Genomic DNA, 24,591 nt, shown 5'->3' on the forward strand with positions numbered 1-24,591 from the left:
TATACAAGGCTCATTCAATATATAACCAGAAATATGTTGTAACAAATATTTATTACAAGCACCAAAAGAACTACAGTACTATGTTTCAACATAGTTCCCCCCCCCCCCCCCCTAGTTCAATGCACCTACGACAGCACTTGATAAGGGCACAGATTCCACAGGAAAAAAATTCTACTCATGCACCACTGACTGGACTTCGTCGTCATTCTGTAACCTCGATCCACTTAGTGCATCTTTTAGTGGGCCAAAGGTGTGGAAATTGGAAGGTGCGAGATAAGGTGAATATGTTAATGTATTTATGGAACAGACTCTGATCTCTATTGATTCAAATACACATGATTATTTAACAGAAAGTCAATTTTCAAAATGGTAAAATTAAAAATGAATATACTCTGCGAAATTGAAATAAAGAATCGCTCTGACCTACTTCCACATACTGCACAGATATGAGATTTTGTGTGAATATTACACACATGTATCTGTGCACAAAAACTAGCTATACACAGAACAAATAAACAGCATGATAAAAAGTCACTTTAAAAGTCTGTCAGCATAATCAGAAAACTGTCGGCTTCTTCCACGGCATCTCTTGAGAGAGCCCTGGTGATGACTTGGGGGATTGGACAGACTTAAAATGGCTTTTACTATCATGCTGTTTATCTGCTTTGACTTTTACTATCATGCTGTTTATCTGCTCTGTGTGGATTTTAACAAGGAAGTTGCCAGTACACGACATAAGAAGTTTTTAATGTCATAGAAAATTGGCAGTCCTGTGTCTCATTTAGTCTATTTGTTACAAAGCTGAACATGTGAAGACATGGCATCATGGAGAAAGATGGACACAACTGTAATCCAGTATTTATTCTCAAAGGGGAAATCTCCACAAGAAATATGTGAAGAGATGACTGTGTTTAAGGATGAAGTCGCATCCTATAGTATTCATGTAGACAGACATTGGCTGAATCTGAGCTCATTCCAAGTCATCTTCATTAAGCTACTGATGACAGACAAGAGGTTTTAATCATGGAAGATCGTTGAATGTCTGTGCACGAATTGCCCCAAGAGGTGAAAATTACTGTGGGTTCAGTAGAAATGATCGTTCATCACTATTGAAAATTGAGTGCCAATTTGATTCCCACATTGTTGACAGTTTTTCCAGTGTTAGTCGACAACAGAAATCACAAGAACTGTTAGCATTGTGCATAGATAAAATATAATTTTTCTCTCATCTAATCACACTGAATGAAAGCTCGATGCATCACTTTGACCCTGAAAGTAAATGGTAATCACTGGAATGGTCATGTTGTGGTTCTCAGCCCCACCACTAGACAACTGAAATGGTCCTGCTGGCTGGAAGGTGTAATAATGACAATTAACCGAATACTAACACTGTCAATTATGAAGGAGATATCGGTGAGATAAATTCTGAATAGGTTCTAAGTTTTCAAGAGCTAATGTCGATCCCATCTTCAGAGACTGAAGAACTTCAAATGAAAATGGTGTTAGCTCATAAAAGCTCGAAGGTTGCCCATTCCTGAACTGGCTAATTTAACAAGATAATTTCATCATCATTTACCACCAGGAAAGCTTCAAGATTTTCCATCAATTATGTACTAATTTGTCAATTTCACAGTGTAAAACTGACTACTAAAAATTTCTATCCTACTGACCTCCTCTGTCACGATCATCAGATGGTGGCAAATCACTCCGGGGAGCTGATCTCCAATCTCCCATTGTGCGATCAGTTCCATCTGATCGCTCTCTTGAATCCCTTCCACCACCTCCACGTCTTCTCTCATTCTCAGAGCTGTCGGCAACATCAACGCGTATTCTTCTGTTCTTGATTGTCTGAAATGGCAAATTTACATGCTAAACTATAACCTGTGTAAACATAATTTGTATATAATAAAAATATGCAGAGGATAAAATTTATAGAAAATGATCTAGTTGATATTGTCAGGGATTGAATAATTCACATCAAATCTTTAAAATGGTATTCCCGAGAAATGAATTTGATAACCTGATGTGAATTCTTCATGGCATTGGAAACATCTTGTTTCAAGGTTTAGTGTGTGCTGTGTATATTAGGATTATATATAATGTAATTTACAGCATGCATTTTTTGTGATATTTACATATTCACCATATTCATATCATATTAAGTAGGAGGTTACTTCCAGAAGTGCTTCAAAAATTTGTGTTTCTGAAGTTTAATCTGCCAGCAATAAATTTACAGCATTAACAACAGGAATTAATTTTGCATTTCAAAGAACTGCTTGTGTACTAATGTTAAATCTCTTGAGAATCTATATTCTTCTTAAAGGTTCACATAACTAATATTTTTAAATGCAAATGTACATTTGCATCTCTTGAGAATATATATGTATATACATATGATATGCAATAGAAATATACCTAGCAAATTTATTTTTGTCATGCTGAAAACAACATCCCATTTCTGTTGAATAATTTTATGTATCGGAATCGATATCGGTTCCAAAAATTATCGGTGAGTAAATTGGCATTGGTAAATTTTCAACTTTATCACATCCCTAGTAAATTGCAATGTACCACGTAGTTATATAAAAGTAAATCACAATTCATGGTGGTTGCGGTAAACGCGGTTTAAAATTCCTTACGTGAAATTTAGAAGATTTCGTACTATGCGGAAGTACGAAATCTTCTAAATTTCACGTTAGTAAATCACAATGTTAAAGATTATAGTTACAGCATGCATTCACAAAGGCTGCCTTCTTTCTGAATACACTTTTACAATTTTCACAAAAATTAGCAGCCATTTTCTGTAATGTTTGAATTGACACATTCTAAATTACTCTAGCAATGTTAGCTTCGAGCTCATGAAATAAGGTTTCCTGCAGTATACAACAATAAATATATGCTAAGGCGACCCGGTTTTAAAACAAAACAGGACATTTTTCATATTTTCAAGGAAAAAATGGGCAAAACAGGATGGCAAAACATAAATATACATATAAAATAATATAAAAAAACTGTTATGTCATAAATACTAGTTTGAAAAATAAATACTGTAAATAAGTCTGCACATAACTGCAGCAATATAGACCTTCAATATACACCATGCTGTAGTCACATGTGAATGACAGAATGTTACTATTATATGCTATGTATACAAAAGTATATTGTTGCAGTAATTCTATGCCGATAAGTTGTCACGAAAAGATACAAAGGGACAAAGTTAGACATTTTTTGTAATTATATAAAATTTCCGAGTGCTGTAATTTTAGTTCATGGTTCCCTCTAAATTTGGTTCATCCAGTATTCATAGGATTGATGCTTGAAGTGGAATCCCACAAATTGTTTCGTAAGATGGCAACACTGCTGTTTCATACAATGTCTTTTTTAGCCAAGGATTATCAGTTTGATTTCAACGAAACATTGCATGGTTGTACGAATGTAGCACCGCTACACAACATTCTTTTCATTCACTTCATTTTTTGTAATGCTTTAATGCTAATTATTAGGAGGCAGAATGAATACCTCCTCTAAAAACCCTGTCTTGAAGATGCGCTTGATAAGGTGCCGGCTTCAAAGGAATACGCTTGCGTTCAGGCTCCATCCAATAAAGGTTAAATTTCTGTGTAGTACTTAGTAGAGGATACAAAAAATTATCAGGTACACAGAACATTGAATTCAGTGCTATTTCCATGATAATGATTGCAGACAACTATAAGGTGATTAAATTAACATAATAATAATAATAATAAAAGTAAAATTTGGTGTTTACCTGATCGCTCATGCTCAGGGCATCCACAAGATTGCTTCTATCCTCAAACTCCACATATCCAAATCCTTTTAGCCTGCCTGCATCACGTCTATCATCACGTGGTAACCTCACCTTCACTATCTAGAAAGGAAAAACAAGAAAACTTGTAAGTTAGAACCATAAATTTTCGTTATTTTTGAAGGAAAACAATTCTGTGGAACCTTTGATTTCACCTACTGAAAATAGGAATTTGTGCGTCAGTGTTGCACTATGCAAACATCACAATTTCCTGATGTCAGTTGTTTTCTTTATTATAAGCAATAAAAACATTTACACTTCTTAACCTTGGCGATTTGGTCTCATTCCTGGACAACTTACTTCACTGCAAACCACATGGTCGAAAGGAGTGTGTAGGAAACTCATGAACATGGACGTTTACTTAGAACTATACAACTTTTCACCAAAGTCTCAACAACTCACTGTGTTAAATACATTCGCTCATGAGTAGTAGCCATGTTGGAACAGGAGTGGATCAGAGAGGCTGAGGGCAGATTTCAACCAGCCATATTGAAGGAGAGCCTGTCAAGGAAATGAGTAAGTCATTCACTGATTCACAGATGAGTGAAAATGAATGTAGGAATCTGCATGTACCTAAATCCAATTTATGGCTGTGGATATGGCTCCTTCTTCAGTTTATGCACAAGAAAACCTATCGGATAACTGAAGACACATGATTGCATTTATACAATGAACATAATTCGTGTTATCACAAATAGAAGCCTACACATAGAAAAGGCCTATTTGGCTTGAACATTTAATGATTTCTTCACAAGTAGTACTGAAAAATTCATCTCTAAATGGGGAGTCGAAGGGGAGAGATGCTTAGTCATATCTCGACTTTACACATAGAATAATACAGGATTGATCTTGACTTTGATGTGTTGCTCAGCATTATTTGAACATTAGCTAGGTTTGAATTAAAATAAATAACAAATGTCTATTTTAGTTAGCACATGGCACTTACCATGTATATCTATCATCTAGCTAAAAATACATAAATTAAAAATATATTTATGCATATAAATACATAAAAAACAAGGTTTTTTTTTTTTATTTCAATCTCATGATAAATTTTTGGGTCACATTTTATAACGGTGTATTTGGCTCAACTGATGCCGCTGTATCAGTATTGATTTGAATTTATTTACTGATACTTTTCTGAAGTGGGCTATTTCATGGAGATCACAAAAATTGCTACATGGCACTTTCAAAGTCTACATTGTCTAATATTCAAAGTTTTAATTTATATTGCATTGTGTGAAAAAATTGATTTTGTGATTAAACGACAGCATTTTTAATATAGCAGCTGGTGCATTCCAGCATTACGTGTGCGACATTTTACATGTAAAAATTCTAGACATGAAATTGGATTAAAACATTCATAATGAACTGATTTCATAGAATTATGAGGTACTTTGTGAGGTCATAGCCTGAATGCATGAAAATCATCTTTGACTTCATTTGTCTGAAGCATATAGGCTACAGATGTTAATAATGTTGTTGGTGAAATATCAGGGTGTCTACCAAAATTCTTGACTTCAAATTTCTTGACCTTTTTTTCCTATATAACAACATGTATTTAATTTCCCCCTACTAAGGTATAGTTGAAATGGAGAAAATAGATATTTTTATTCAAGATGAAAACTGAAGCTGTACTTTACCAAGATATTTAGGCTTGCTTTAATTTTTAATGCATGTAAAAATTAATTCTTCAGACTTCATCCGGGATGGGGAATGGCCACATTACTTTATTTTATATTTTTACAAAACTTCACGCATATAAGAATGTAATTCCTAAGGAACAAAGTGAATAAACCTAAACCACAACTCAATGCAATTTTAGATTTCAAAATACCGTATTTACGTGTGTATAATGCGCATGCGTGTATAATACACACCCTAGTTTTTGATGGGGAAAAGCAACAAAAAAATATATCTCTTATATAATGCGCAGTACAATTCAGGTCCCAGAAATGGCTTTCTTAGTGTCGGACTAACATTTACGTATTTCATTTCAAATTCATCAGAAGATCATAAAAATGAGATTTTCCTTGTTTTTGTAGCTGCAGCATTCACCATGTGACCTTGAACTTCCAGATGTTAGGATTTTCATAGAAGAGGGAACAAAGTTATCAACCCCCCGTTCAAGGTCGCGGTGCGTGATGCTTACAATAGATGGATGACATCAACGCAGCATGAACTTGCACCAAGTGGGAGGGTGAAACATGCGTCTCTGCCGATTGTTTGTGAGTGGGTTCGTGAGGCATGGAACTCCATCTCCCTGGAAATGGTGATCGAAAGTTTTAAGGTAATGGGAATATCGAACAAGATGGATGGAAGTGAGGACATTTCAGACAACTTGTATTAGTAACTGGGAGTGAATGACGAAATTAAGTGTAAACGTTATTAACGTGAGTCAAGCTCCAATAGTGCAGTAAATATACAGTAGTTATTTATATTTGTTAAGTGTTGACGTAATTATTTTACCTTCATATTTGTTACAGTCAACTCTCGATACAACGACCTTTCACAGTTCCCGGGAAAAAGGTAGTTATTTCGAAGGGATCGTTATTTCAATTTGCACCACTAATGAATGTTGGATTTAATACGGGTCTACTAGAGCATTGTCTGTTACAAGATGAACTGGTAAGATAAGATCTCTCGGAAGATCTCACCTTTCTAGGCACAAAAAAAAGGGGGCTGTAAATTTAGTTTTGGTTCGGCTCTGTAAAATACATCGTAAAAATGTAGTTTTCCTTCCTTCGACCAACTTCTAATTCACCCCCTCCCCATTCCAGGGAGAAGTCCATACTCTTCCTCGACTTGCATTGTAAGACAGCCTGAAAAAGGAAACACGCAACTTGCGATCTGTTTGCACCCAATGCATATTCTAAGACAAATTGAACAGTGCCGCACTCGATAATCATTTTGGTTTGGAATTGGATTTCACTAAAGTGAAACTGTATATTTAGTCCCGATTAGCCCAAAAGCATAAAATGAACACAAAACAAGCTTTATGAAACCTGCGCATTTTCAGATATCAAAATGGGAGATCGTTATTTACTCTCACCTTAATCGGTGTCAGCTTATACATTGAATACTTTTTTTTAAATCGTTGTCAGCTTACACATTGAGCAGCCCTACTCCCCATGAATGGTTCTGAAGATAAGCAGTTATTATATTGTGTGCAATTCCTTGCTCTGAGTGTTCAGGAAGTTTATCCTTGTGTCAGATGCAAAATAAAATTTACAGTTTTGTTTATCAGAAGGTGCAGAACATGAAGTTGTTTTAACTCGTTTTTCTTTCTGAAGATCGAATTTCATTATCCTCAAATCAAAACAGATTTGCGAGATTCAAAACAATGACTTTTGCCTTCACACTGGATGAGTCATTGCTGTTATCGGCAAGCGACAACTTCACAGACGCTAGACACAACACGGGTGCCAGCTGCAGAGCATAAACAAGGCGACCTTCTGGAAGTTCGAGCAACAGGTGGTCAAAGGGAAAATCCGCCATATTTCAAAGAGAACGCAACTGTCGAAAGTGGAACTTTTATCATCTGTGTGAAAAAGAAAGAAATGACCCTTTCTTTAAGTTTTACCTTGCAACAGACAATAATAAAAAAAGGTAAAAAAAAAAAGGTAAAGTGCTCCCCTGTGCTTAGCACCATGCCATGAAGGTGTATAGGGGGTGTGGGGGTAATGCCCCAACAGACAATAATACGGGCAATATTTCAATAGCATTAAAAAAAAAAAAAGGACCTGAATTCTGCAATTATTACATTGCTATGCAGACCAGTGGTGGAGTGAGCTGGGAAGGGGCGCACTTTTCTTTTTTTACTTGTCCTATGGTTTTTATTCGTTTTCAAGAATGCATCCAGAACTGGTTACCCATTTTAGAAGTCAAAGGAAAGGAAGAGCGGTTCACTTCCACCCTCACCTGTAATCAGCCTGTGTGCACACACGAGCAAGAAAACAATCGGCATTGCCCCCCCCCCCCCCCCAACGTTTGCTGAGAAGAAAAGAGGGAGAAGTCACTTGGCCAACAGAGCACTTTTGGCAAATATTAGGACTTCGGCACAGTTATGACAATGTATAAAGTGGTAAACAGGAGTTATGATGCACGTAAGATCGGAGTGAACTTTTGCGGAAACCTGGATGAAAATGCATTAAGAGGTTTGACGATCTTTAGTTTGCCTATGTGGCTTTGATTATCTCTAACATTTTCGCTTCTTTATGAAGTGTTACAGTGAACAAAGAAGTATGGTCTGGTGTTTATTTTTAGATCAGACCCTCTTGCGAGCGGTAGAGTGCTTGTGAAGGGAATGAGTGTGAATAAAATGAGTGCAAAAAACAATTTTTGTGGAAGTTATTTCTCCCGCGAAAAATACCGCTTGATACGCCTCCCGTGTGATGGGAGGCACGTGCTTGAATGCCGCCAGAACGGTTCTGCTTTTCTCGATGTCGCAAAACTTTCCAATACATAGTGAAAACTCATGGAAAACAGCCATTTCGCTTTTAAAAGTTACTTTTTAAAATTATTATTGCTAAAGAAAGACAATCTGTAGATATATACATACATATATAAATTTTTGTGATTTGCATAACTCCCAGGATAATTTAGATGTCAGAAGGAAACTTGTTTGTAAATACCATATTTACTCATGTACAATGTGAACTTTTTTTAAAAAATTTTTGCCTCCAAAAACTGTGGTGCATACTATGCACGGAATAATTCACACAGCCAACATGAAACTGTACCGGGTCATTCCATGATTTTGTGACACTTGCATTGATTTTTCAAGTTTACGGAACCCTATCATGTTATATATCGTTGTAAAGCTTAAATTCTGCAGTATCCGAAAATGAAAACAGTATTCCATTAAAGATGGCGACACTAATGTGCAATTCGGTGAAATAAGTTATCACAAAATGATGGAACGTTCTGATTTTTATGTTACTTTGGATGAAAGAAAAGATAAGGAAAAATAATAATAATTAAAATGTATTATTGGCCAAATAATATTATATTTATGGAGCGTGTAAATGCCTTAATAGAAGACATCTTGTGCTGGTAACTGCTAGTTTGAGGATTCTGAATGTGCCTTGTATAAATGTTACATTAGTCTCCGAAAAAGTATATATTATTTTGAAGTTTTCTTTAGCAAAAGTAAAGAAGGAATGAGCAAAACCACATATAAAATTTAAAGGACATTACCCATGATTTTTCACTTTGTAATGTACAGTGGAACCCCTATTTTACGTTCCCCGGTTTTACATTTTCCCATATTATACATTCACTATTCATGGTCCCAATAGAGCAAAATGCAATAAAATTTCCCTCGATTTTGCATTTCCCTGCGTTGTAAGTTTTTTTTCAGCTTTGTCCCATGAAAAAATGTAAAATCGAGGTTCCACTGTAATGTTCTACAACTCCAAGAAAAGCCGTGCCTTTCTGGCGGAATTCGAGCATGCACCTCCCGTCACATGGGATGCGCATCAGCAGTATTTGTTGGGCACGAAATAATAGAGAATAAATTCCTGAGCACTGCAAATCTATAATGTAATTTTGATCTTGCTATCTACTATTACAGAATAAATAAGGTGGTTAGAGTGAAAGCTTTGGGATGCTAAACACAGTGCAGGGAGAGGGGGAATGTGGCATGGGTTGTCGACATTGTTTACACAATACGATATTCTCCTCTTGGTCCACATAGCAACAAGTGACTCAATGAATAGGTATGATTTCATTCACTCTTGATCGGCACAGTAACAGCTTTACGACCTACAACTAAGAGAGTAATGTCTTGAACGTGGATTCTATTGCACATTATATACAAGATATAATAGTTTGTCACTTTTCCCCATCAAAAACTAGGGTGTGCTTTATACACGCATGCACATTATACAGTCGTAAATACAGTAACCCCTAAATTTTGTGTTTAAGAGTTTATTTCGCATCATTGCACATTTGTGGATCATATCTGAATTGGATCTACCCTCTCCAAAATTTACTTATATCAAATCATAGTTGAAGTTGATTCTTACCTTCAGTTCTTTGAAGAAGTAGGAAATATCATCCTCATCTATATCATACGGCAAATTAGAGATATATGCCAAGTAAGGTGGATTCTTAGGAATTCGTTCATCATCTATGTCAGGACCTCGTGCTGCTTTTGGTGCAGTTGGGAGAAGTAATTTATCCCGCTGTGAAATTTCAAAAGTATCTGGAAAACAACATAAAATTGTGTTCAAAAACACCCCCTACTGAAAAGTATATACAATTTCAAATTTCTTATAATGAAATATTGAGATGCTGAGGACTTGCAAGAAACTCAATTGAGATACTTCTTCGCCATGCAAGTAGTATTTATTTAAAATTTGTTACAATAATATGAGCTATACATATGATATATATCTCTCTCTCTCGGTCTCTCGCTCTATCATCCACACTATATACAAAATATTAATGATTCTTAATTTTTTTATTTAACATTTGCCAGAACAGTTTTCGTAATGACTTTGTTCCAGGAATTTTTAGAAATCCAAGTGATCCCCATTTCCTTTGTTTATATTTCCGGTAAATGTACATTTTTTAACTTTAAAATATTGGGAGGCTCTCTCGCTGTAAAGCCTCTTGCAAACAGGAGGTATCCAAATGCACAGTGATGCACAAAAAAAACACAGAAGTTCCGTACGCAGTTGTATTATTATTTTTTTAAGTACCACACTCTTGTCGGAAAGGGAATTTTGGTATCCCACTTAAAAAAAAACAATTAGATGGAAAAGAAATTATTTAAAAAAAAAAAATGCAATAAACTGATCTGAATACAAAATTTCTATAATATAGTAATTTTAGGGTTCTACAACCATGCGAAGTTGCACTCATAATAGTTCATCCAACAAATTTAATTGTATTACCCAATACAACTAAACACAAAGCATGCTAGATGATGATGATAAGTCCAGCAAAATGCTAAGTAAACATTGGTTTACTGTAGGTCATCTACGGTGACCTATTCCCACCTATTTCCTGGGAACTCCCATAGTAGAGCTATTTTGGGTCCTCCCAGCTTCCATACTGATATTGTATTTCTCATGTATATTTCATTATCAATCAAGATTGCAAAATTTAAATTCATTCCAATATAATGCAAGTTCAGCAAGATATACAAAACTTCAAGATAACTGCAAATTCTTGCACATTTAGAATTCAGAGGGTTGAAGTGACGTCTCATCTTGCAGTAGTCGATACATGCTAGATGCTTAGTTCTGCAGCAGAGGTGAATACAAACATATACAGTGCGTTCAGTTTTGGTGCCTGGCCAAGAACGGCGAGGATGCCTGCATTTTCGACCCGTGACGTCCCACTTATTTTTACACACAAATCTTTAGCATGCAGAAAATTGTATTAATATAGCATAATGAGTACTAAATTGTGTTATAAGTTGTTCAAAGTGATGGTCAACTGCATTCACATATTCGCGGAATATTTTAATCAAATTTTGATTGACATATTTGTTCTGTTTGCAAGTTATTTTCTTGCCATTATTAACCTAGCAGGAAACATGCTGGGTAAAAAATATCAAGAAGAAAACTGTTTCTTAAGTCCGAACTTTGTTTCAAAGCATGTAAATAATAACATCATCAATGATTAACCTAATTTTATTAAGTTTGAACATCTATATTTCATTGCACAAAGATAAAGTTCAGAAAAAAATAGAAAAAGTTTTACCGACGCGGGCGTCCTTACGGATTATATGCAAGTTGTCAGTGCAGTTACAGTGTTGTCATTCTTGACCGGTATACGAAAATGCCGGTATCTGCGCCGTGCCTCACCATTCTACAGACACGTGCTATCTCAGCCAGGAGTCAAAACGAACGCATGGTAGGTTAAAATTAAGAAACATGCACATTTGTAAATTTTCATTCTGTATTGTGATCTGTATATTATATAAAATGTAAACTTTTTTATTATTATTTCTTTTTAATATTACCCATTTCATGAGCATTTGTTGAAGTGACAGTTATCATTAAAAATGCACAAAATTTGTCGTGTCTAAATCTGCTGTAAATTCAATGCCGAAAGTTGGTAATTTCTTTAAATCCATGGTTGGGCACCACATGCTTATTAATCCATGAAATTTTTAATACATTCTGCAGTTTTTGAGAGACCAATAAATGGATGCCACCATCTCTTAACTCTTTCTGCAGTTAATAATTAATACTCAACCCTATTAGAATCTATCTGAAGGGCAAGCATACCTTCCTCGGTGTTTTCAACATCATCTGCCCAGTTGGTAGTTTTCCTTGGGGGAGGAAGTGTTGGCCCAGCTCCAGTGGTTTCATCTGCCAAAAAATCGGTCAAGGCAAGGGTCTTCCCTTTACTCTTCTTTCCCTTTTTACCTGGTCCAAATAAAAATAGCATACATTATTTTTATAACAATAACACAAGACACTTGTTCAAAGAAATTGAACTACATGAATCAAGACAAAATAAGTAAACAGATATGACTTAACTACAGTTTAAAGTGGGAAATTAGCCAATTTTACTTCGTGATTACAAAAAGACAATGTAAACCAATACTTCTGAGGACCCCTCGATGCAATTGCTCAATATTAGACCTACATCTAATATATAGTCAAATCATAGGGAGCATAATGATGTAAAATAATTTAACTATAGTCAAATCATAGGGAGCATAATGATGTAAAATAATTTAACTCCAGAGCTTACTATTTAAGTGGACATTTCTTAAGTCTAAAACTAACATTTAGTGTAAATACAGTATTTACGCATGTATATTCTGTCAAATAAATACCAGGAATTGTTCATTTAAAAACCTCATGTAAAAGATATGATTCTTTTTTGTCTGTAAGTTAGTACCATTGTAGCTAACTGTCACAAAGTTTTGGCACGATCTGTTGACCAGTTTGTTTACAGCTGTTGGTTAAGATAGTCGACTGTAAGTTTGCTCTGCTATTTTGTAATGGACAAAAATATCGAACAAAGAGTTTGCCTCGAATTGTGTTGCCAACAAAATTTCTTTTGCTGAACCATTGAAAATGTTGGATAAGGCATATGATGGCTCAAGTTTATTGAAAGCATGAGCATACGAGTGGTACAAAGTATTCAAAGGAGGACAAGAATTGGTTGAAGACATGCCTCGTTCCGGTTGACCTTCAATGTCTTCAACTGATGAAAACATCGACAAAGTGAAGGAAATGGTGATGGAAAATCATAATTCAAGCTTAAGGGAGATGGCTCAGGATCTGGACATGGCTTCTTCCGAAGAAGTTCAATTTTCTTCACAAAGAGCACCGCAAACAGGTTGCTAAAGACATGCAAATTTTTGGCCAAAAACTCAACGAATGTCATCGATCAAGCACCGTATTTGCCATATATGGCCCAGTATGACATTTTTCTTGTTACCCAAACTGAAATTACTACTTCGTGGAAGATGATTTGATTCGATTGAAGCCATAAAACAAAATTCGCAGGAGGAGCTGCAGACCATACTGGAAAGTACGCATAAGAAATATTTCGCGACTGGATTATTCACTGGCATAAGCGTATTGCATCAAATGGGGCCTATTTTGAAGACAACAAAATAAATGTGGATGATTAAACCAATATTGTGAATTGTATTGAACAATTCTCAGTATTTATTTGACAGAATGTATAATGCACACCCTGGCTTTGATGGGGAGAAGCAACAAACAATTATATCTCGTATATAATGAACAGTACATTTCAGGTTCAGGAAATGGCTTTCTTAGTTGTAGGTTGTAAAGCTGCTCCTATGTACGGATCAAGAGCGAATGACATCGTGCCTATCAGTGAGTCCCCTCCACTGTGTTTAGCTTCCCACAGTTTTCACTTCTGTAGCCACCTTGTTTATTGTGTAGTAGAACAAAGTGAGATCAAAATTACATTGTGGATTTGCAGTACTCCGGAAGTTATTTTCTATTATTTCTCACCCAACAAATACTGCTGATACACATCCCGTGTGATGGGATGTGCATGCTCGAATTCTCCCAGAATGGTACTGTTTTTCTCAGTGTAGCAAAATGTTATGTACACATTGAAAAATCATGGGAAACAGTCCTTAAACTTTCATACAGGGTTTATTTAATTGTCATTGCTCAAGAAACCCAACTTGGTAATTCGTATTTCTGCCTGTTGACATATATGTGTTATGGACAGTGACATAGTGAAAACATGCATGGCTTCATGTTGGCTGTCTGAATTATTCCGTGCATAATACACACCACAGTTTCTGAGGGCAAAAGTTTTGGAAAAAAAATTGCACATTACACATGAGTAAATACGGTACGTCAACTTCAATTTCTTGAAAACTATTTACTCAATTGAAGTGTAACTGCAGGATGTTGTAGTAATGAGATCAAAGTAAATATATGTGACTTAGGAATGATGTTTGATTGTTTAAATTTTAAGTCCACAGATAGGCTAATCAGGATTGGACCTACAGTTTAAAGTGGGATCCACACCACTATGTGCCTACACCAGGTATCGAGCAAATAGTTAACTCTTAACTTGTTTTAATTCATATAATAAAACATTTTTTAAAAGTGAAAACAACAGGGATATAGCTTCAAGTAAATACCTTCCATTTTTTTGTATATATATATATTACATCCACTGAATTATGTCAAGTAACTTTGACATTTCAGCCTGAAGAAGTGCACTGGAAATGAAAATATTTTTGTTCTTGATTTGGTTTATTTTATTTCACTTTTCTGCCCCTTTTGGCTAATTACGAAGATGAGAATGATTGATGGAATGATAAAATTGACGAAGAGAGAGAAATAGCACTGATGCTCAGGCCAGAACCCAGGACCCCTGGTGCCGTAGCATGCTGGAACCAAAAGAATGGTTACAAACTCATATGAATGAATTTGCAGCATTTGGTGTCATGCAAAACTTAGCTGGCGCTACACAACACCTTAATCGTTTGAAAACTGAAGTCATATATTCTTAATGAATGATTTATTTTACTTCCTGTTTCTGTCATTCTTGGATAACCATAAATGGTGATAAGATAAAACAGATGACGGGACAATCACAGACACAACACAAAACACAGGCCTCACGGAGGATTATCCTGACCACAAGTCAAGGCACCAGATACACATGGTAACAGTTTCATACATCGAGACACATTTCTTCAATTTTACACAAGAAACTACTTACGGAAATGAGTGTCTCCAAGGTTTACAACGTTCATCGACGTATTTTCTTTCATCGTGGAATATTTTTGACCGGGAAATTATGCATTTTTCAAGAGAAATATCTCACCGACGCAAAATTGCCAATTCTTTCATTTGCTTGCCTTACGACAACCGGATGCTCCGTACATTTGATGACGTAAGCCAGGGCGCGAAATTTCTGGTCGCCAGGTCGCCATTGGCAACCAAAAGTTTGGGGCTGGCGACTAAAATTTTGTTGTTTCAAATGTGTGTCAACACGCCCGAATATCTCAATCCAGCGTTCGTACATAGTTTTGGAAAGCAAGCCAATTGAAAACCCTGTGTCCACTCAACGCTGACACCATCTAATCGGCACAACAGTTTCGTAACTGTTGGGATGCTACCACTTTGGATGCACATGCAACACAACCCAACCCATTTTCCCTGCCTTGCTATTCCTCCATTCTGTTGTCTCAAAATGACGATACTGCAGAAAGAATGTGTGTATCGTGCACCGCGTGGACTTGAGGGGGGAGGAAAGGGGTAGCGTGGAGCAGACTGCGTCTACTTGCTTGTGCGTGGAAATCCCCCATTTTCACCGTTCTGAACTGCTGTCGCGCGCTTCAGTGTCCAGTATTTGTGTTGACAAAAGAATGCGATAAATGCACTCGTGAGCGTTGGTTGACGTGGTAGTAATGTTCCCGTTCGTTCTGTTTACCTCGTTTTTTTGGTTCGGTGGTAGTTGCCTGTGAGTGAACTGGAATTCATTTTATTTAGTTCAATTACTGCTATGGAGAAGAAGCAAACAAACATACGATCCTTTTTTTTGTTACGGGTGATGTATCAAAATCAGCTAGTAGCAGTGTTCATCTTACCTCATCTCCCAGCTGTGCTAAAAGTGGTAAAAGAAAATGTGATAGTGATTCAGTGTCATTTCCAGTTAAATGGAAATTTAATAAAGAGTGGTTAAACCATTTTGAGTGATTGTTGTCTGACGAGTCAACAAATGTCGCATCTTCCAAATATTGTAAACAGGTGCCTACCAGTAACGTTGATAAAATATGGGTCAATGGGTTTTCTGTACTTTTTAAAATGGAGTCCTTTTTAAAGCATAGTCAGAGTAAAGTCCATGGTGAAAATGTTGCCAGTGCAAAGGCAAAAGAATGCCCGACAGAAACACAGATGGCAAAATGCATTAAAAAAATGGATCACATAGATGTTTTCTCATCTTACAAATTTATTTAATGTAGCATACTATGTAGCTAAACATGAGAAGCCATTTAAAGACTTTGTAGATCTGCTGTGTTTGGCAGGAAAATTAAGTGTGAGTGTTCTACCTAAGTATGGCAATGAAAAGCAATGCAGATAATTTATTCATTTCATAGCTGAAACTTTGAAGTTAGGTCTAGTGGAGAAAATAAAGAAAAGTACATACATCAGCCTTCTGATTGATGGATCCACAGATAGATCATCAGTCGAGCATGCAAATGTGTATGCTCGATACACGGATGCAAATTATGGTCACATCAAAGAGGACATATTAGGAGTAATAGAGCTCCCGAACTCTACTTCTGCTGGTTAATTCACAGCCATAACTGATTATTTAGATAAGGAAATACGTTCAAATAAATACAGAAACAAGTGTTACATTGTAGGCTTGGATGCTGATGGTGCAGAAAAAAAAAATGGTCAGGCACAAATGAGGATTGGCTGTGCAAATGAAAGCTATTTGTAATAAAATGATAAATATTCACTGCCTTGCACACCGTTTGCAGTTAGCTGTGTTGGATGCGTGTGGTGAAGTTCAATATCTTAGAGCATTTGATTCCGTGATTAGGAATATTTTTCAGTTTTATCATGGCTCTGCTAAAAGACTTCACCTCTTGAGAGAAACGGCAGAAGTTATAGGAGAAGAAATTCTAAAACTGAGTGATATCCACACTATTAGGTGGTTAGCCAGCAAAGAAAGTGCTGTAAGAGGTCTCTTGCAATCAAGTAAAGCTCTTGTGACTCATCTTGAACAGGTGGCCCATGGAAAAGACGATGATGGCGCTAAAGCTAAGGGTTTGCTGAAAAGTTTGAAGCAATTTAAATTTGTTAAGCTTCTGTACTTCCTTTTGGATTTCTACAGGAAATTGAACCCTTTAAGTGTGGCACTACAAAATAAGAATCTTTTGATTTCATCTCTGAAAATAAGAATTGAACACTGTATTTCAGTTTTGGCTGACCTGGAATCTAATGTTGGACCAAGCGAACAAGATTTCTTGGACCATGTATCCATTTCAGGGAAGATCAGGGATGTGCAGCTCACAAACATTCAAAATGGAGAGCAAGAGTTTCAGACTGTTAGAGGAAACTTAATTAACAATGCGAAGGTGTACATCACAGAAAGACTGCAATCTATATCAACAGATGTGATTGCATCTCTGCATGTTTTCGACACTTGGGTTGGCCTTCCAAAGAAAATATTCTTCAGTTTGGGATAGAAGAAATATAGAAGCTCTACATGTACTTAACCCGAGCCTATACAATGAGAAAATGGATGTTCTGTTAGCAGAGTGGACAGAATACAAACTTTTGTCTCCTGCTCTGACATTGGATCAGACACTGGAGAAGATTCACAGTGAGGAGTGTTCAGCAAGATTCATCAATTTGCTCCAGATTTTGACATTTTGTGCTGTTCTATCATTGAGCACAGCTTCATGTGAGAGAGGTTTCAGCTATCACAACAGACTCAAGACTGCTTGCAGGAACTCTCTGAAGACTACACTGGATGATTTGCTCCGAGTTTCCGTAAATGGACCCCCCTGTCAGAGTTTGACCCAGCAACTGCGATTGATAAGTGGTACTCAGTGCAGACAGCGATACACAAACATTAATTCCTAAGGTATGTTATTTTTAATAATTGCTCATATTTTTATTAATCATCAATATAAAATAGTGGCGACCAAAGATTTTAGACTGGCGACAGACTTCAAACTTGAAATTTCATGCCCTGACGTAAGCCCCTGTCAGTTTCAACCCCATTTTTTTTACTATGCTTGCCTAACGTAACCATAACTAACCTAACCTTATCGGAAATGGTTCGTGGGGCTATCCGTGAATGGTTCGGAGGGGCTATCCGTGTATGGTTCGTGAGGCTATCCGTCAGCTAGCAAGGCTATATGCCAGCTACCCGTGCATAATGTATAATTTCCACCGGTGACGAACACGATAGTAGGTATTTTTCGGTGAAGAAGGTTGAAACACTGCATACCCACAACTTGAGTCAAGATGTGCCCGTCATATTGTGTGTTCCGGAAGCGAAGAAAGGAATAAAAAAAAAAACACTAAGAATGTGAAAAATTGAGTTTGTTTTCGTGTAAAAAACATAATGGCACCTTAAACTATGTTCCGCAATACACAATTGGTAAGCATGAACCATGCGAAACACAAAATATCCGATTTTAATGTGTCTCCAATCTATGAAAGTGTTACCGATACACATTATTCTGCTAAATGAAGTCCAAGGCGTAAAAAAAAAAAAAAATTAGAAACTTTACGCTGCATCAGATTTGACTATTTTCCCTGCCATTAAATACTTAAATACACACACTTTAAAATATTTAAAATAAAGTATACTCAGTGCTCACACTAAGGTGCTGCAATGAGCACTTTTCGCTCGAGCGTCAAATAGTTCACACGGGCAAAGTTAGATGGCATGTAGAATTGATAGTTCTTCCGCTCGAGCGAAATACATTCGAACTCGCAAACTCTATTAGTAGACATATTTCCGTAATTTGTCTATGGTAGTGTGCCCTCAAATATGGATCGTGAAGTAAAAGACGAAGTGAAATTGAAACATAAGTGAACATAGTCATAATCTCCATGTTAAAATGCAGTTTTGAAATACATGATAATTTGCTGAAACTACCTAGACTGGCATTTTATGACTTCTACGATTATCTTTACATTGAAATGATGTTTCATTGAATGTTATAACTGCTTTTCATTATTTTGCAGAATATCGTTATCCTTTTCGTTAAGTGAACAAAAATGTACATATACTTCTTGCACTGTGGTACGATATTGCACACTTACATATGAGCTGTATTTGAGTATTACATAATATATGGAATCATTATTTAAATTTTAATTGGATGGACTGGTTTCCTTCCATGTATAGGCTTTATGTTGACAGTGCTGCTTATTTGGCTCTGCAATACGCGACTACCAGGAAGTCACAGTATTGGCTTATTAGACCACATTTGGAAAAAAATCAGTGGAATATGTAAAAAAAAAAACACAGTATACAAGTATATTAAAATATATAATAATGCTTTTGTAGCCTTTGGTAATTTCTTTAATTTCTGAAGTCTCTTTTGGGTTTCAGTGTTTTTCTCGGAATTCCGTCAGGTACAATAACTTACGTGTTCAGTTGTAGTCACTATTCTTACCCTCAGCAGGAATTATTTGGCAAAGGAAGATTTGATGAAGTAGAAATATTCAGAGAGGAACAGGTGTGATAAGTAAGAAAGGCAGTGAAAGGAACTGCTTGAAAAGTTGCAAAGAAGAAATGGAAAACAATGTGAATGATATTATTGAATTTATGGGCAAGAGTGTAGAAGGGCTTTATTAAATAAAATACGAACTGCCTGGATTTCTACCAATAGGAATTGAAGGAGACGTATCTGATGAGAAAGAGCATTGAACATTATCCATTGTCTAGGGCCCTTAGCTCTATTTATTCTAACGCTATGTTTCTAATCCTGAGGGAAGAACTGAAACAAGCATTTAGGGAAATGAAGAATGTAAAGGCAACGGGATCAATGAAATCTCTGTCCAAGGAATCAAATGCTTGAGTAAGGGCAAGAGATGATTTTATGACTCCAATGCACCTTTGGCTGACGTGAGGCAAGCCACGTTAAAAAATTCCTCCATTTCGAAAAATCATTAAAATGTTTAAAATTATGAAAATTGCATCTGTTTAGAATTTCTTCTGGAGCATTCACTTAAGATGTTCGTGTGGTATGCTTTCACATTGTCGTGATATGCCAATGTGTACTAGGCTTAGGTAGCCACACTATTGTGAATATCTAGCATACAAGCATAGTAAGTGAAGAAGCATCATACACATCCATGTTTATCAAAACACAATGGCACTTTAATGTAAATTAATCTGACCACCACAAGCAGACGATTGCCAACCAGCATTCAAATAATGTTGGAGGACACATCAAAGTCACGAATGAAACTCTAGCATTCTATTTGAGTCAATATATGGCCAAGCACGTAGTTCCTGTTAACTCCCAGTTTAAGAATCCAGTCGACCAAGTCAATTTCGACAATCTTTGCCTCTATAGGTGTTCACCGGAGCGAAGAAGAGAAGTGACTGAAGATGAACTTCCTTGTAAAGAAACCATTAAAAGTTAAATCCAACTAAGCTTTTTGTATAAGTGGGTTGGTGTTTGTTATATTATCAATAACGTTAAATGTATAAAAGGAATTAATGCACCATCTACAGGATGATTCATATACAACCAGCCCGACAAAATTAGTTGTAATATGAAATATACCATATAGGTATTAACGTAATGCATACATGATGTATCTTGGATAGTGTGCCGTTGATTGTGATCATAGCATGTGTTGGAAGTGTCCGCCATTTTCAACAAGGCACACTTCCAGCCATGTTTGCATATTCACCGTGACTCACTCGCACAGTGTTTCTATGGTTTGTTTACAGTAAACCCAGCGTACGTTACAAGCTTTAAAGGACAACATTTCGGCTGAAATCAGGAACATCATCGGAGTAACACTGTGAATATGCAAACGTGGTTGGAGGCGTGCCTTCTTAGAAAAGGCAGACAATTTCAACACATGTTATGATCACAATCAACGGCACACTATCCAAGTTATGTCATGTATGAATTACGTTAATATCTATATGGTATATTTCATATTACAGCTAATTTTGTCGGGCCGGTTCTATAACAATCACACTGTATTATCGAATGACATTTTATGTGCTTTCACTGAAGATCCAACAATAACTGTGACCACCAATCTGTATATCCATGCAGGTTCATGTGGTGTCTGCATCCTGGAGCAGTGTATAAAGTGTAGTGTGCTGCAGAGCAGCATCTACTTGGATGAACACAATTTCCTTACACCAACCTGGCCTGGGATGCACCTGCACTACACCTAGTGTCATAAACTGCAAGAAACTACAAAGTGTCTAATATTTCACTTTGAAGCCATAGATTTTAACATAAGATAAAGAGTTTGACAATTCATTATATTATCATCATCGAAGCTAAGAAATATAATTGTGTGGAGTCAGAAGTGTGCAAACCTTGAAGTCCCAGGAATAAATATATGTCAGCCTGTGGTTGACTTTGCAAGATGCTCTTACATGTCATTGGTTTGTAGGGCTCGGTGGATCCTGAAAAAATTATACTGGGGTCGAGAAAAATTTATCTTCCCATTCGCAACTTGGAAATTACATACCATCATGTTTGCAAGTAGTTACTTCCCTTCTCTGCACAATAAGTGTCCAATACATCATGAAAGTTGTTTTCGAGAAATGCAAAAACAATCACTCGAAATGTGTTTTGAGTAGGAGATTTGATAATGCCACCAAACGTAGCACTCCTAACCTAACAACGTAAATTATAAGCCCCAATAAACATAATACCCCTAATAATACCATCAACTCTATTTTTGGTTTCCTAATTTATAAGTAATTCATGTTTAATTTGCTTGATTTTATAATACATTTTATTGCAAATCTATTGACTATGGACAATAATATTTTATCTTTATGAAACAGTAGGCAATGTTGTGCCTGGTGTGGTTTTGGATTTTCTTGTTGGGTGCCATATTCACTTGCAAGAATCCTTCAGGCTACGCTGCTTCAGACCAAGGTAACAGAGGTCCTTTACTTCACCATAATACATCTCTGTGAGCAACAATCTTTAGTACCTTTTAAGCAGTGTATCACATTTTCCAGCCAGCACACTACTGGTTTGTGTGCACAAGTATTTGGCCACTAACCCTTGAAAACCACTTTTATGCACCTACAATATCTAATGTAATACAAACCAGTGATGAAAATCTCTCCAGGAATCATATCGACCTAGCTTAGTTTATCATACATAGGACTGCCAGTTAAATACGTAATTGTACTTTCATGGCAGTAAATCATTTATCTACCTTGTGCTGTAACGTTCTACATCATTCCTAAAGTCAAGAATGCAAATTGAATAAATGTCAACAGTTTGGAACCCTGCACGTAGCTGTTAAAACAACGGAAGTTGCTCAACGCCAGCAAAACGTCATGTATTTACCAGATGTTACCACCCCGCCCCTTTACCGTTAATATCGTGTGGGCCTGGCGTAATATTAGTACAACTAAAAATATTGAAAACTTAGCACCTCTACTGAAAGAAACCTTTTCAAAAAACAAATAACACAGACCTTCCCAGAACGAAAAAACAGCATCATTAATCAATGAGGGAAACCAACATGATGCTACTATAGGAAAAGAGGCAAGTATATAAATCAATACCAAAAGCTTACAACTAAGTGGATTTTATTTAGTGGTAGGTTTATAAATTGGTGCAATTACTAGTTGTAGACATCAGAAGAAAACAAACACTAAAATATATTCTTAGCCGACTCTTGAAACGGGCGTGTGCGCCTTTTGAAGTTCTTAACAACGTTTAACCACGAGGTCGCCAACTACCGACACAGATGTTCACGTATTAAGTTGCGTTGTGAATCTTTTCCAATAACCGCTTTGACAGACAATGCTGTGTATATATTTACATTTACCGCTTTCACTAAATCAAATATCCCATCTCACCGAACGAACAGTTCTTATTTCACAATATTCTAGTTCCTACGTACCCGTAGAAGCCATGTTACATCTACACAAAATTCTTTCCCGGATGAAAACAAACGAACTTCAACTTCCGTACATTACTCCCCTTTTTTTACACAGCATGATTGTAGGGAAAATGTAGGGGTGTCCCGAACGTCGGAATTTTAAAATCCCGTCCCCCAACACCTAGGGTTGCCAGATTTCTAAAATAAATAAAACGGGACATACAGATTATATAGAATAAACATGGATATAGTTAAATTTATTTTTTATACAAAATCAATTGCTGTTTATAGCATTGTTAATCCCTAATTTTTAACATTAAAATTAACCGATATGCCATCTGGTGGGATTTTCAGGGAGTACTCTAAGTAGAATACGTTGTGTTGAAGTCCTTTAAAGCATGGGGAATATGCGAGAGACTAAGGTCTACTGTTCAGTCGTTTTTTTTTGTTTTTTTGCTCTAAATCGTTTTATGGGGCAGAACAAATTAAAAGTTTTCATGTGTTACCACCCCGTGGAATCAACAAAATGAAATTTGTTAATAAATCAGGGAAAACGTAATTGACAGAAGATTGGTATGGGGATATAACACTGTAATTCGGCAAGGAAATTACGAAGAATGCAATGCACGAGTCTGCTTACTTTATTTTTCGAGAGATAAATATATATTACCATGAAAGTAAAGTTTTAATTGTACTTTATAAATAAAGCTTTTTTTTTCGAAAAATCATGAAGCGTCTTACCCAATGCGTCCATGTATTACCGGTATTACGTATGTGTTAAATTTGGAACAGGTGCAAGTCGATTAAGAGAGAAGATGAAAATAGTTTGAGAATGAATTAATGTCAAATGTAGCCAGAAAAAAAAAGTGGACATGCTAATGTTACTGTTTCATTCAGTACGATGTCCTTTTTCAGTGAGTATAGCCTGGTCATGAAATCGTGAATATTATTATTAAACCAGCCTTTCTCTTTCGAGAAAGATCTGCAAGGATATGTTCGCAATTTTCTTCTTCTGTCCCAGCTTTTCAAGTAGCTACAGGTCAATTTCAATTCCTTTATTTTCAAATAATTTCCGAGAACCCCAGTTACAACATGACGTGCAGATGATACAGCACTGCTTTAGACAACCAGTGCATATACATAGTTTCGTCTGCATTTTCCGTGTTATTCTTGCTATCATAATTAAATACTTCGTTCTCAGTACAGCTTCACGTTTGTTAAGCCCAGCGACAGGTTAAGTTTGCAGCAAATTTTCACATATATAGATCCAAACGTACGAGCAGAATATAGTTCCTCTGCAATATTGCCGATTTTCTCACTGTCTGTTATGTGAATAGCTCGGCGGTTGATACAAGACTGGCACGGAAGATGCTGAGCGCCGTTTTCGGGTATTAATACATAAAACCTGCTGCAAACTTAACCTGTCGCGGGGCTTAGAGTACCTGGAATTCAAATCGCATTCGCAATATTTAAAAATAATGCGTAATTTAAACGTTTTCTACCATACCAGTCATGACGACACGCTGCTATTTTGTACTACTGCTGAATGTAAACAAAGATTTATCCTACTTAGAGCGACCATATTGGAAGCGACACTAGCGCTCAGGTGGTAATTTTAATCGCAAATAATTCAGCCAATCGGTAGAGGGTTTTCCCATTAGGCTGACAAAGCAAAACTTGTAACAATCAATGGCTGAACACGTGAAC

General features: G+C 36.4%; 1 protein-coding gene across 2 annotated transcripts in view; it reads right to left on the reverse strand.

Moving 5' to 3' along the window:
- eIF4B (eukaryotic translation initiation factor 4B) overlaps positions 1 to 22,976 on the reverse strand; it is a 58,128-nt gene extending 35,152 nt beyond the window's left edge. For both annotated transcript variants that reach the window (XM_083128158.1, XM_083128159.1), the window contains exons 1-5: positions 22,906 to 22,976; positions 12,070 to 12,210; positions 9,853 to 10,031; positions 3,767 to 3,886; positions 1,671 to 1,848 (exon numbers count right to left, since the gene is read on the reverse strand). In XM_083128158.1, coding sequence (XP_082984284.1) covers positions 1,671 to 1,848; positions 3,767 to 3,886; positions 9,853 to 10,031; positions 12,070 to 12,210; positions 22,906 to 22,918 — 631 coding nt within the window. In that variant the 5' untranslated portion in view covers positions 22,919 to 22,976. The remainder of the gene's footprint in view (positions 1 to 1,670; positions 1,849 to 3,766; positions 3,887 to 9,852; positions 10,032 to 12,069; positions 12,211 to 22,905) is intronic.
- Between the last annotated feature and the right edge of the window lie 1,615 nt (positions 22,977 to 24,591).

This window comes from Lepisma saccharinum, chromosome 9, assembly GCF_977018435.1.
Source record: "Lepisma saccharinum chromosome 9, izLepSacc3.1, whole genome shotgun sequence".
In the NCBI taxonomy this organism is placed as follows: domain Eukaryota; kingdom Metazoa; phylum Arthropoda; class Insecta; order Zygentoma; family Lepismatidae; genus Lepisma; species Lepisma saccharinum.